The sequence below is a fragment of the Phyllostomus hastatus genome, unplaced genomic scaffold (assembly GCF_019186645.2).
Source record: "Phyllostomus hastatus isolate PE091 unplaced genomic scaffold, TTU_PhHast_1.1 phas_scaffold_11, whole genome shotgun sequence".
NCBI lineage: Eukaryota > Metazoa > Chordata > Mammalia > Chiroptera > Phyllostomidae > Phyllostomus > Phyllostomus hastatus.
Window position 1 is genome coordinate 4,038,093 of NW_025334005.1, and position 13,102 is coordinate 4,051,194.

General features: G+C 59.2%; 1 protein-coding gene across 21 annotated transcripts in view; it reads left to right on the forward strand.

The window, feature by feature from the left end:
- Positions 1 to 13,102, forward strand: part of NRXN2 (neurexin 2) — a 103,657-nt gene that overhangs the window by 23,402 nt on the left and 67,153 nt on the right. For 14 of the 21 annotated variants that reach the window (XM_045855005.1, XM_045855006.1, XM_045855014.1 and 11 more), the window contains exons 4-6: positions 2,752 to 2,781; positions 5,071 to 5,142; positions 9,548 to 9,849. In XM_045855005.1, coding sequence (XP_045710961.1) covers positions 2,752 to 2,781; positions 5,071 to 5,142; positions 9,548 to 9,849 — 404 coding nt within the window. The remainder of the gene's footprint in view (positions 1 to 2,751; positions 2,782 to 5,070; positions 5,143 to 9,547; positions 9,850 to 13,102) is intronic. The other 7 variants (XM_045855013.1, XM_045855012.1, XM_045855001.1 and 4 more) reach the window with 2 other exon arrangements.

Consider the following 13,102-nt stretch of genomic DNA (forward strand, 5'->3'; position numbering starts at 1 on the left):
AGGAGAGGAAGGGAGTGAGAGCGAGAGTGGGTTTAGCAGGTGGTGGTTTCAGGCGGGGCGGGGGGTGGGGCCTCCTCTGTGTCACTGTGCTCCGGACTGCGCAGCCCCCCCTTCGGATCTCTGAGTCCCCTGTGCTTCACCCTCTCTTCTCGCGCCCTGACGCTGTGTCTCAGGCCTGGCTTCCTCCCAGGAGCCCAGACATCCTGCTCCTTAGCCCCCTGCTGAGCATCTCCTTTTGGGGGATCCTGGCTGCCCCACCTCCTTTCTCCCCAGCCTCTTGTAGCAGAAGGAAGACACAGAAGCAGCCAGATAAAGTGCCCTAAGAAAGGACCTTTGGTAGTGCCATCCTTCGTCACTGCCAGCTCTTCTCCTGTGGTGGGAGGAGGGGCTGATGCCACAGGTGGACATGAGGAGGGGCCTACTGGGCGGGAGCTGGGCATGGGGAGGGAGGAGAGGCTTCAGGGCCAGGTGGGGAGGCATGGCTAGGTGGGGCGAGCACCCCAGAGCCAGGCTTGGCTGAGCCGTGGGAGACAGGGCAGGGAACTGGCCTCCCCTTCACCAAGATGGCTGGTGCTGTCACGCCTGAGGGAGCTGAGCAGCTGGTTGCCGTGGTGACAGAGGGAGAGCTCCGCATGCTAATGAGGCTGGCTAGGAGCTGGGCAGTGGAAGGGTCTGCAAGGGGAGAGATGCTGTTCACCCCCCCCACCCCGCCCCCAATAGCACACGCGTGCAGGGAGCAGAGGGCGGGTCCACAGGGCACCAGCTCCCGGGCCTGGGTTTCCAAAGGTGGGAGCTTATGAGCCAGTCTATTTTTGCCAGATGAGGGGTCAGGGCTTTGGTCTAGGTTCCGGATTTAGGGGTTTGGAGGTGGATGCAGGTAGTTCTTGAGGAAGGATTTGGTGGGGGTCATTCAGAGCAAGATAAAAGACTCAGTCCAAATGCTTGGGCCCCCCCCGTTTTGTAGATAAAACCCGTGTCTTCCCGAGAGTTGTTCTGTCCTGAGGTAGCCCTCAGCAGCCATGGTCCCCAGCCCCAACTGGCCTCAGACCCAGAGGTGGGGAGAAACCGATGTGCCCGAGAGAGAAGGGGGCACCATGAACCACCTGCCCCCATCTTCCACAGGATGCAGGCCTTGGCCCCTGGCCACACCTTCCCGGCCTCCTCGCCGCCTTCCTCCTGAACGCAGGCTCACTGGCCCTCAGCTTCATCTCTGAGACACCCGGGGCCCTTTGCCCCTGAAACCCCTGCCCTGGCCCTGCTTCTCACCCCCAGGGCCCGCATCCCATTGCCACAGCAGCTGGGATGGGTTCCAAGGGTGACGTGGTACTGACTGCAGGCCTCTCCCTTTCCCGGTCTCTTGGCCAGACACCGTGGGTGAAGGGTGAGGGGACTGGCAGGCCTGAGGCTCAGTGGGGCTGGCTGGTCATCTCAGGTCCTGGGGTCTCAGCCCAGCCTCGGAGCCCAGCCTCACGCTGCCAGCCCCTCTGGAGAGAGCTTTCCTTGATTGGTACCTTCTGGAGACTGGGGACCTGGTCCAGGGGACCAGAGACTCTTACCTTAAGGCTGAGCGGTGTCCTGGGTCAGGGCTGACCAGGCTCTTTTAAGGGGCCACGATAATCCTGAAAACAATCCCAGCTGCTCTTGCTCACAGTGTTGGATATGGGGTTTCTTTCTTCCATTTTCAAAAACAGCTTTTGGGTCATCTCAGAGACAGCCTGGCCAGAGAAAGGGGGTCCACAGGACAACTGATGAGCAGGGTGTTTGACCTCTCACAGACCCGGGCCTCCTGCCGTGGGCCTGGGCTGTCCTCTTTCCCCACTGCTGTCCGGGAGCACTGGCTGCAGGCTCCTAGTCCTGGCGTGTCCCCCGTCCTTGCTCTAGTGTCTCCCCAGACTGTGCCTTCTCCCACCTCACTCTGGGCTCCCAAACCCCAGTTTCCTTATAGAACCCGGGCGTGCAGGGCGCCTGCTGTCCACACAGGGGCTGTGGGAGGGGCAGCTGGGAGGACTGGCACTGGGCAGATGCGCTCCAAGGCTCACTTTGGCGGGGGGGCCCCTCTAGGCCCAGGTCCCTCCTGCCCCCCGCTTCCCCTCCTTTGCCAGAGTCATAGGGGTGACAGGGATGGGGCGTGGGGGGGTGGGGTTGGAGGTCCCCCTTGCCCGCTCAATTCCACGCTAACGGGACACTCTCTCTTTCTCCAGGTGGCTTTGATTTTTGTGTCGTGTTTTATTTTCTCCTCCATCTGAATCGTTTTTCTCGTTGACCGTTTTTTTTTCTCTCCGTCTCCCGGAAGAAAAAAAAAAAGAAAAAAAGAAAAAGGAAAAAGCAGCACTCCCAGCCTCATGCTTCTCCTCCTTTTCCTTTTTTTTTTTCCGGCAAGAAGGAAAAAAAGAAACCAAAACGTCCTCTCCCCCCTGCAGTGACTCCCTGCCCCATTCCTCCTCTGGTTCTGCCTGTCCCCCTCCCCCTCTCTGGCGCCCCCTTCTCTCTCTCTCTCTCTCCCCCCCTCATGCCCTGCACCCTCTGTTTCGGCATCGGGCCCCTTCCTCAGCTGCTGGGCTGGGGGCTTTTCCCCGATGTCTGTCACAAGTTAAAAAGGGTTTTTAAATTGTGGCAGCAAAAGCTTTTTTCTCCCCTCTCTCTGGCTGATTTTGATGACTCGTGTTTTCTTTGTTTCTTTCCCCTTTTCTTTCTTTCTTCTTCTTTTTTTTTGTTTTTCCTTTCTTTCTTTCTCTCCTTCCCCTTTCCAAGGTCCGGCTCACCTGACGTTAAACAGCGAAGGTATGGTCTGAAGTTCTGGTTTGCTTTGGATTGGACTGGATTGCCCCCAACCTGCGCCTGGATTTTCTGTTCCTCTCCTTGTTCCTCTTTCCCCTCCTCCATCTGTCCCACCTCCTTCCTTCCCTTCCCAACCCCTTCCTCTGCCATGTCTTTATTTTTTGGGGGGCTTGCTGGGGTGGGGGTGGGGGTCGGGTCGTGCCTGTGCTCTCCCCTCTCCCCCCCTCCCCGCCTCACTCCATCCGCCCTCATCTCACCTTGGTTTCTGACATCAAGAGATGTTTGAACTCCTGCCGTTGTCTCCAGCCACCTTTTTGCGTTTTCCTGGTAGTGTATCTTGCTCTTTTGATTTCTCATGGTGGTATTTTATTTTCTTCCACTCATTCTGATCATTCTTTCTTCTCTATGAACCCAAATAAAAAGAGAAAAGTGCGGGCTGGAGAAAGGGGACTTTAGGCAGCCTCCCTCCCCGCGCCCAGCTGCTGTGGGGGGACCCCCTGTATCCACAATGCAGTAAGCGGGAAACGCAGGGGAACGCTGGCATGGGACCCCCCTCTCCACAGCTGCCCCACTGCACGCCTTCACCCTTGTAGCTTTTGAACACCTCTTGACTCTGTTGAACAGATGAGGACACTTAGGCCCGGGGAGATGAAGGGACTTGCTGGTGATTACACGGACTCTGATTGGTGGCACCGTGGGCAATGCTCTTATTTTTAGCCGCCACCAAGCCCCTACCGCTTCAGAGAGCCCTGGTGTTCAGGAACTGGAGACAGAGCCCGGGAGTCCTGACTATGGTCCCTGCTAGCTACGACCCCCGCCCCCCCACCAGGGATCCCCGCCATTGATTCTCTTGAGCTCGTGCATTTGACCTTCTAGACCCGTAGGCACTGCTCCCCTGTCCAGAGCAGTCCTCTCTTGGGGCTCATCTTCCGCTGGGAGGAGGCGGGGTCCTCAGCCTGTAGGCAGCAGAGGCCAGCAGGGTGGCTGGGCTGTGGGGAGAGACTAAGATCTGGAATTTGGGGATGGGCTTAGGTCTGGGGAGAGGAGGGGCCCGTGATTCTTGCAGGGATGTGAAATTATGGCAAGAAATGTGGGGGAAGGGGAAGCCCCAGGTGGGGAGTCAGGGCCTGGTTGGTTCACTTACATCCTTCTTGCCCGTCAGTGCCTGGTTCTGGGGTCCTGGCTGTGCCTCACCCTTGTCATAGTTGAGGACCACAGGGACCCCCTACCCTTGAACGCTCCACAGTTCAGGCATCACTCTAGCTTTAGTTCTGGGGATTTGGGATTGGGTGGGAGTAAGGGCCTGTGCAGGGACTTTTAAACTCCAATTTTGAGCTCCCCTCATCCTGAAGCCACCCTATGAGGTCTGGCAAAAGGTGTGGGTGCCTGGGAACTGGGTGCTAAGCACACAAAATCACCGGAATGGGTGGGTGGCGGAAGAGCTTAAGCTGACCTGGAATCCAGGCGTACATGCCCGTGGGGCCTTCGGAGAGGAACCCGGGGCAGCCAAGCTGGGCGGCACCGAGCAAGGAGTCACCCCTGAGAGAGGGCTTCTCAGCCCTCTTAGGAGATCCAGCCAGTCAGGACCTCCCTTGGAGTGCACAGCCCTGTGAAGGCACAATGGAGGGATAGGGTACGAGCAGAAACTGTGGCCCCGCCCCTGCGACGCCCCGTAGTCTGACTGGCAGAGATGTGGACAAAGCTGACGTCAAATGCACTCCCTGTGGTACATGAACCAGGTGGAGGCGGAGAGCCAGGTTTGCACCGAGGACAGTCAAAGATCAGAAGAGGGGAGTGTGGTGCGTGAATTGGGGAGTTTTGGAGGAAGGGTGCCTGTATCAGACTTCTGAAGAGTTGAAGAGTGTGAACTCTGACCCAGCAGAGCAAAGATACAGAGTAGGAAGGAGGATGAGACAGGAACAGGAAGTGGGAGCTCAGGCCCCGCCCCCAACCTCCCCACCCTGGGGGCTGTACTGTGTGCACAGGCAGAAGGGATTCCCGAGCCAGCAGTGCGGTCTCCCCCCCCAGTCCGATCAGGCCTGGGCAAAGGGCAGAAGTTGGTGGTCACGAGTCTGATGGGATTTCTGGGGCCAATGGAATCCTTGGTTTGTCAACAGGCTCTTTCCCCATAGTCCCCAAAGCACGTGAGTCCCCAGAGCAGCTCCCCTGGCCCCAAACCTGTCCTCCAAGCAAGAGGACCTTTGCCCTGGAAAGACCCCTCCATCACCTCAAGGCTGGGGTGGGACTGGCTGGGTAGCCCCCGTGCCTGACTCCCCAATTCTGCTTCTCCAGTAGGGTCCTTACTGTTCTCCGAGGGGGGGGCCGGGAGAGGAGCAGCCGGTGATGTGCACCAGCCGACGAAAGGTCAGTGACACCACAGTCCCCAGGGAGCCCAGCCCTCACCCCCTGCAAGCAGACTGCACTTCCCATGGGGGTGGTTAGTCAACAGAGGGGTACCCTCTCCAAGGCCCACAGGGGCTGGCTGGCCTGCACCCCCTGTACCCACCCTGGTGTGAAGGGCCACACGCCTCCACTTCTTTCCCAAAGCTCAGTTGTCCTGGTGACCTCTGTCTAGAATACACATGTCTTTCTGTGGCGGTTGTATAGACTCATTGCTAGAAAGTATGTTTCTCTGGTGGAATGACCAGGCAGCGGGGGAACCCCCACCCCCACTTAATCATCAGATTCTGGGTGGCGGATGTAGCATTTATAATATGTGTGGGTCACATGCATCACCTCACTGAACCTCCACGACCCTCCGTGGGGGGGCGCGTTGCCCTGGGTTTGCAGAGGAGGGAAGTGACGCCTGCCAAAGCCCCCCGAGACCAGCGCAGGGCCCTTGAGCCTGTCTCAGGGCTGTAGACTTTAAGCACGGAAGCTGCTCTCTTAAGAGATCCTCTTTTCTAAGAAGTGGTCAGGGTACTTTCGCAACCCTTCAAGGAACACCGGTGGGTGCCAAGCACTGGGGCTATCGAGTCCCGTCTGCGTTTGTTCAGAACACGCTGTTCCGTCAGCCTGGATCTCCGCCATCCCTGCTGTCTTCCCCAGCGATCTGGTGTCTCTTTCAGCTGACTCTTAAAAAAGCAGCCAGACCGTCCACCCTGGAAGGAGCCCCTCAACTCCCCAGGCGACCCCAGACACTCTCAGGTGTTCCCCCTGTCTACACACCCATTAGTCGCTTGTCCCACTGTGTTGTAACTGTCACTTTACCTGTCTGCCTCCCTCACTGGACTGAGCTCCCTGCGGACAGCCCTTGGGCCTCTTCATTCGTGTGCCCCCCTGCCTCACACCGCTCCTGGCACAGGAGGAGGCACGTGCTCAGCAAAGCGATTTTCAATGGGCAACTGGTCTTTGTTCTCAAGGGGCTCATTGACATTCTAACAAATAAGTACAATAACGCATAGTACATGCAAAGTATATGAAAAGCGGAGACTGTCCAGAGGAGTTAATGTATTCATTGATCTAGAGAGAGGCAGCGCATACACACACAGAAACTTACACAGCAGCACAAGAGTCGTTTATTCGAGGAATGGTCCACAGCTTAGGAAGTCACACCCGTCTGTTCTCCCTCTAAGGCCCAGAGCGACCTGCGAGGTAGGCCGATGATTAGCTCCTTTGTCCAGGCAGAAAGCTGGGGCTGGGAGATGCTGCCTCCTGGCCAAGGTCACGGAGCTGGTGGAAGAGCCAGTGTCGGTGCCCAGGTCTCTCTCACATCACACTTCCTCTCAGGGGAGCAGTACAAGATGTTACTCGGCAGTGAGAGCCAAATGAGCAGAACGGACAGCTGTAGTGCTGGAGAGTGGGGAGGGGCGAGGGGGCTGGAGACCGTCCCGGAGGAGGGCTCTGGGCTGGGCCCAGAGAGATGAGGCAGCTGCTGTGCCCCTCACAGCGCTCAGAAAGCCAGGACCACACGACTGGTCTCTAGACACATTCGGCTTGACTGAGACATTTGGGGGGCCCCAGGCTCCCTGACCTGGGAAGAACACACGCATCAGCCACTACGCCCCTTCCTGAACCAGGGGCTGTTAGGAGCTGTGATTGTTCAGGCTCTGCTGGGGTTGTAGTTTCGGGATGGTCTGGGCCGCCAAATGGGGGAGAGCGCCCCCTGGTGCTTCAGCTCTGCTCCTCCCAGGTCTGGTTTGTGCTTGGGCAGCCTCCACATCCTTACCCTGAAAGAGTCGCCCCCACATCCCTCGAGGTCCCGCTGCCCTCCTCCCTACTCAGAGTCTCTCTGTGCTTCCCACCACCCTCGGGTTTTCTCTTCCGTCTCCTGAAATCCTTTCAGGCTTCCTCTGGCTGCGTCAAGCCTCTCTCCTCTCTGGGCCTCCCAGGGTCTCCGGCTGCACAGGGAACTGGAGAACATGTGCACTCAGGCTGCAGAGTGGCTTTGCCTCCTCGCCTGGGAGACCCGAGGCAGAGCCTGGAGGAAGGGAGGCCGGCCGACCTCGTTTCCCCGCTTTGCCTCCTGGGCAGCCATGGTCCAGCCCCTGCCCCGCCTCTCTCCTTTTCACTGGCCTCTTTTGTTCTGTCCCAATCACTTTTTCACGTGGTTGCCTTATTCTTGCCTTTTCCCCTGATTGACACTCCCTTTGATGGTATTTCCCCTGACTGCAGTGGAGGTGAAGGAGTGGGAGGGAAGGCCTGGCTTCTGGGAGAGACTAGTACGTGTGGCAAACCCAAGGTCAAACAGGATCCCCTTTCTGGTCCTTGAGCCTGCCTCTCCTTCCCTTGCCAGTGTCCCGGCAGCAGGCCCGGTTGCTATGGAAGCAGTAAAATCCTGACAAAGCCCTGGCTTCCATTGCTTAGAGGTCGAGGTCCCCCTTTCCTTGCTGGTCCTCTTCCCATCCCTGTTGCCTGTCCCCTCCCAGTTTGCTCCTTATCTTTATCCAGATTGCTTCACTGTGTCACCTCTTGCTCCCTCACCGTTTCCTTTCTGTCCCCGATGGTCCATCTCCCTCCCTCCACACCTTCCCCTTCTTGTCTCGGCTTGACCCTTCCCCTTTATTCTCTCTGGCCCTCCCCACCGGAGCCCTGAGGTAGGCAGAGCAGGGTTTTGACTGTCCCCACGTTGCCTGTGTCCTCACCAGCCTCGCCGCCCTGTGGCCTCAGGAAGCTGGGCCTTGCCAGCTGCAGTAAGTGTGGTGCCAGGCTCTGGGGCAGCAGCTGGTGCTTTGGCATCCGGAGGCAGCAAGGACCGAGTCTACGGGCAGCCTGCCCGGACAGGGAGAAGCGGGGCTGTGTGTGCAGGGGAGGGGCATCGGCAGAGAGTGCGCCACAGAGCCCTGATCCCACGCGCGGCACCCGCTGCTGTGGCCCGGCCCAGCAGGTGCCTTACGAGGGCCACGCGTGTCCCTGCCCCCGCATTGTGCCTTGCTCCTGCCAGACCTGGGGCCTGTACCCCACCCCTGCACTCCATACAGGCCTTTGCCAGCACTCTCGTTCCTGTGAGGCGGGCAGGACAAGCCGTTTGCTGGGGAGGAGGAGCGGTCGCTGTGGTTCTCCGCTCTCCTCACCCTGTTCTCTTCCCTCTTCGTGGGCTCTGGCTTGTGAAGCCCCAGCTTCCCTCCTCCGAGTCGTTGACCTCTCACCTGTCACCCACTTACAGAATGCTAAGTGCCCCTAAGGCTCTCCTAGTCATTTTTGCTTCTGCTTAAAAAGTGCCTTGGGCCCTGGGTGGTGAAGCTGAGTGGATTGAGCGCTGGTCTTCAAAAGGAAAGGTCGCTGGTTCGATTCCCAGTCAGGGCACATGCCTGGGTTGCCGGCCAGATCCCTATTTGGGGGCGTGCAAGAGACAACTGATCACATAACTCTTGCATATTGATATTTCTCTCCCTTTCTTTCTCTCTTCTCCTCTCTCTAAAAGTAAATAAATAAAATCTTTAAAAAAAAAGTGCCTGTGGAAGGAGCCCTGTGCACACACATGCACACGTGCGTGCATGAGAGCCAGGCCTGCCCTTGCCCTTTCACCCGCGGCCACTCACCTGCACACTGGTTCTCACACCCATTCTCTTGGACCCCTCAGTGGCGGTCTGCCTAAGGGCCCATCTCTGCTGTCCTCTGAGGCTGGAGTAGGAAGTGGGGGTGGGGGTGATAGCTGGCATGGGAGCCTCTGTGTGAGCCCCCCCAGTGGCCTGCTGCTACCTGGCACACATCTCCGTCACCTGCATTGCCTCCCCATGTGTCCTACCCCTGCCTCCCCCTCCCCTCCATTTCCGTATTCCTCTCATCTGCTCACTGCTGCATCGCATGCCTGTTAGTTGCCTCCTGCCTGCCGGTGAGGCCTGAAACTGTCCCTGGGCTGAGAATGGTCCTCACGGAGAAGAGGCAGCAGAGGGAGGTGGGCTGCACTCAGGGCACCTTGGTGCCCTGGCCATAGAGTAGGCTCTCGCAGGGAGAAGTCAGGTGGAGCCTCGTGCGTCTCTTCCACACGCCTTGGTTAAGGGGAGTGGCTGATGGAAGGCCAGTGGGGGAGGAGACAGTGAGAATGGCTGCTTTGCCTGGCCCGGTGGCAGCTTAATTGTCAGCTGTCAGCGTGAGAACTACTTAGCAGTCTCCTGCTTTGGAAATGGACATGGGGGAAGTTGACTTCTGACAGCAGAGATGGCAGGGTCCGGAGAGGAGGGGGGAGAGGCCGGGGAGGCGAGAGGGCCTAAAGCTTGCAGTTGGGGCCTCGGGGGACCTGCGCCCGGGCTGCTGGAGGGGAAGAGGGTGGCCTGGCGTACCCTCTCCCACTCAGCCTTCTCCCCTCTCCCCGTACCTCGGCGTCCAGGCAAGGAGGAGTTTGTGGCCACCTTTAAAGGCAACGAGTTCTTCTGCTACGACCTGTCGCACAACCCGATCCAGAGCAGCACGGATGAGATCACCCTGGCCTTCCGCACCCTGCAGCGCAACGGGCTGATGCTGCACACGGGCAAGTCGGCCGACTACGTCAACCTGTCCCTCAAGTCCGGCGCCGTCTGGCTGGTCATCAACCTCGGCTCAGGAGCCTTCGAGGCCCTCGTGGAGCCTGTCAATGGCAAGTTCAACGACAACGCCTGGCACGACGTCCGGGTCACCCGAAACCTGCGCCAGGTAGGGGGGGCAAGAAGGAGGCCAGGGCCCAGCTGTGTCTGGGGCAGAACGGCAGTGCGGGTGCGAGGCGTCAGGGCGGGGCGTCGAGAAGTGGCTCTGGAGAAGAGCACGACTCGGGACCGCGGTATCCAGGAGTGTGGCGGCAGCCGGCAGGCTTCAGGGACCAGGGAGTGGAACTAGGGAGGCAGTGGAGGAGCTGCCCAGGGCAGGAGTCTGAGGGATGGGGCAGGGCTGGGCTGAGACTGGTGGCAGTCACTGGGGTTTCAAGGACTGGGGTTAAGGAAGCAGGTGATCTGGCAGAAGGGCGATTCCAGACGGAGCTGGGAGGAGTGAAGCAGGGCCTGGATGGGTGGGCCCCGGGGTGCTTTGAGGTGAGAAGACGCTGGCCTGGTGGAGCGGCTGTGGGTGTCCCTACATTCGGGCAGAAAGGCACAAACGGAAGCCTGGGGTATGTGTGGGAGCAGGGTGTGGCCTGCCCCCTGCTGGGGCCATTCTACAACAGAGGCAGGGGTCGGGTCAGAGCAAGGTGGAGGTGCGGCAGGTGGGTGAGGGGCAGCCGGATGGAGAGGGGCTGGGGCCCAGCTCTCCTCTGGGTAGGACACTCCCTTCTCTTTTCCCTTCTGGTCCCTTCCAGTCCCTGCAAAGGACCCCAGGCCGTCTCAGCAGTCCATGGCTGTCTTTCCCAGGCTCCCAGGCCAGCCCACGCAGGAGCCCAGAGGAGCCTCTTGGCTCTGCTGCAGGCAGCACAGGGCTCTTCTCCACACTGTCCCCTCGGCTCCTGCTCCCAGACTCACTCTCCGGGGAGGTGCCGCTGTGTCTGGGCATCAGCTCCGTCCCCTTAGTAGTCTCTTTGCCTCTCACAAGGCCCAGGGTGGCGATGACAGGCGAGGCCATCTCTCCGGCCAGGCTTCTGCCTGACAGCGCAGCTTGTTGCCAGCCCCGAGAAGTTCCCGCCTCAAACCGGGTTCAAGCCAGACCCTTCTCTGAAAGCAGGAGAGGCCACTGTGCATCCTGCCTCCACCTGCTGACTCCTGCCCCTGCTCATCAGGTGCCCGGGCTTTTGCCGGCCCTTCTCTCTTGGGTCCACTGCTTTCTCTTGTGGCTGATGGCAAGGAAGCCTTTCCGGCTGCATCCCTGGCACTGGAAGTGCAGCCCGGAGCACACAGCATCTCGGCCCTGGGAGGCTCTGTCCCTGCTGGTTTACAGCCCTTCTCTTACTAGTTATCGTCCCTGTGCTTCTGGTTCTGGCTGTGGGGTGTCCAACCTCCCATCGTCTCTCCTCTTCATCATCCTCCTCTCTCTCCTTTTCCTCCGCTTCCTTCCCGGAAAGGCTTGTCACCAGGGGTCGGGATTCCGGCTGACCACACGCTCTCCGTACCTGTTTCCCTTCAGCGCCAGTGATCTCATGGGGCTCCTCCGGTCGTTCCTTTCCCGGCTGTGAGGAGCGCACCTGCTGCTCCTTCCCAGCTGCTGCGGCCTCTGCAGCTGGGCCCCTGCCCAGGCACCTGTGCTTAGTGTCCCCGTGCTCTCTGAGTGGCGGGCTTGGTGGGGCACTCCTCCTCCTCGGTGCACGGCCTCTCTTCAAGTCCCACCATTCCCCGACCGCCTGCGCAAACCTGAGAGCGTCCGTCCCTTTGTTACCCTTTTATGTGCACACGTTTCACCGTGAGATTGTGTGTGCGGGGGACGTTACCTTTGGTGCTTCTTGCTTGCCTTCCCTCCCCAGGACCAGCACCGTCACCTGGTACTGCCTGCGGCAACAGGACACTGCAGGCTCAGAGCCCCTGTCGGTGCGTCACTGGGCCAACAAGTGCGTCCATGTGGGGTGTGGAGGGGAAAGAGGCAGGGTCCCTGCCCTGCCAGCCCTGGAGGAGGCAGGGTGCCTGCTAACAGTGAACCAAGCAAAGCCATGCGAGTGCCAGCTGAGGGGCAGGAACTTCACAGGTTCTGGGAGCTAGGGAGACACTGAGAGGAGGGAGGGGTCTGTGGCTGAGGGCGGTGGGAAGGCTCAGAGGGGTCGAGGCCCGGTCTCAGCAGCACGGAGGGTAGACGGTGAGCCGAGGAAGCCTCCTCCTGGGGCTCACAGAGTCCTGGGTCCCAGCTGGTGCCTGAGGGAGCCGACCTCGCCCGGCTTGTCCCACCAGGTGGGGCAGAGCAGAGTCGGGTCACGCTGACCCGAATGCAGGCCTTTGGGGCCCAAGAGGGTATCTGCTTGAGACTTGGATGGGAAGCCCTCTTTAAAAAGGGGTCCCGGGGGTATTTTTTCACTCTAGGCCACATCCGTAAGGTGAGGCACAGCCCTTCCTTGGTGACTGCGCCACCAGGGGAGGTGAGCCTCAGGGCTGTACTCTGGGTTCACTGGGTCCTCACCGGGACCTGCGGCTGCTTATTTTTCAGGGCTTCTTCTTCTTTTTTTTAAAGATTTTATTAATTTATTTTTAGTGAGGAAAGGGAGGGAGAAAGAGAGAGAGAAACATCACTGTGTGGTTGCTGGGGGCCGTGGCCTGCAACGCAGGCATGTGCCCTGACTGGGAATCGAACCTGTGATGCTTTGGTTCGCAGCCTGCACTCAATCCACTGAGCTACGCCAGCCAGGGCTTTCAGGGCTTCTAAGAAGAAGTTACTGGGCCCTGTTGTCCCTAAAGCAGCGGTTCTCCATCGAGGGTGGCGTGCCCCTCGCTCCCCAGGAGACATGTGGCAATGTCCGGAGACGTTTTAGGTTGTCACAGCTCAGGAGAGGGTGCTACTGGTAGAGGCCAGGTGCTGCTAAACACCCCACAATGCACAGGACAGCCCCACAGCAAACAGTGACATGGCCCCAGATGTCAGTAGTGCCAAGGGGCAGAAACCCTGCCCCAAAAGTCTGTACAGTGTCCACATAGTGTCCTTGGGTTGGGAAAACCCTTCTGTGATCAGAGGGGTGACGCTGGGCTGGGGGTGTGTGGTTTTAAACCAGTATTCTGTCTCCCCGGGTTCTGTGGGCAGGAGCAAGGATGGGAGGTAGTGTAAGAAGTGACATCTGTCTCCCTTATGGGGTAGATGGCAGGGTCTGAGAACACTGGGTTCCACATTGTTTTCCCCAAGTGATTAGAAAGGCCAGAGTGGGGGGGGGTGCTGCCCCAGAACAAGCACCGAGGGGGTCTCCTTTCCCCTTGGCTCTGGGTCGAGAGGCCAACTCCAAAGACTGGAAGGAGGCAGAATTCCACCCCCCTCTTCCTCCAAACCAGGGAATTGTCCCTGTAATCATGGAGAG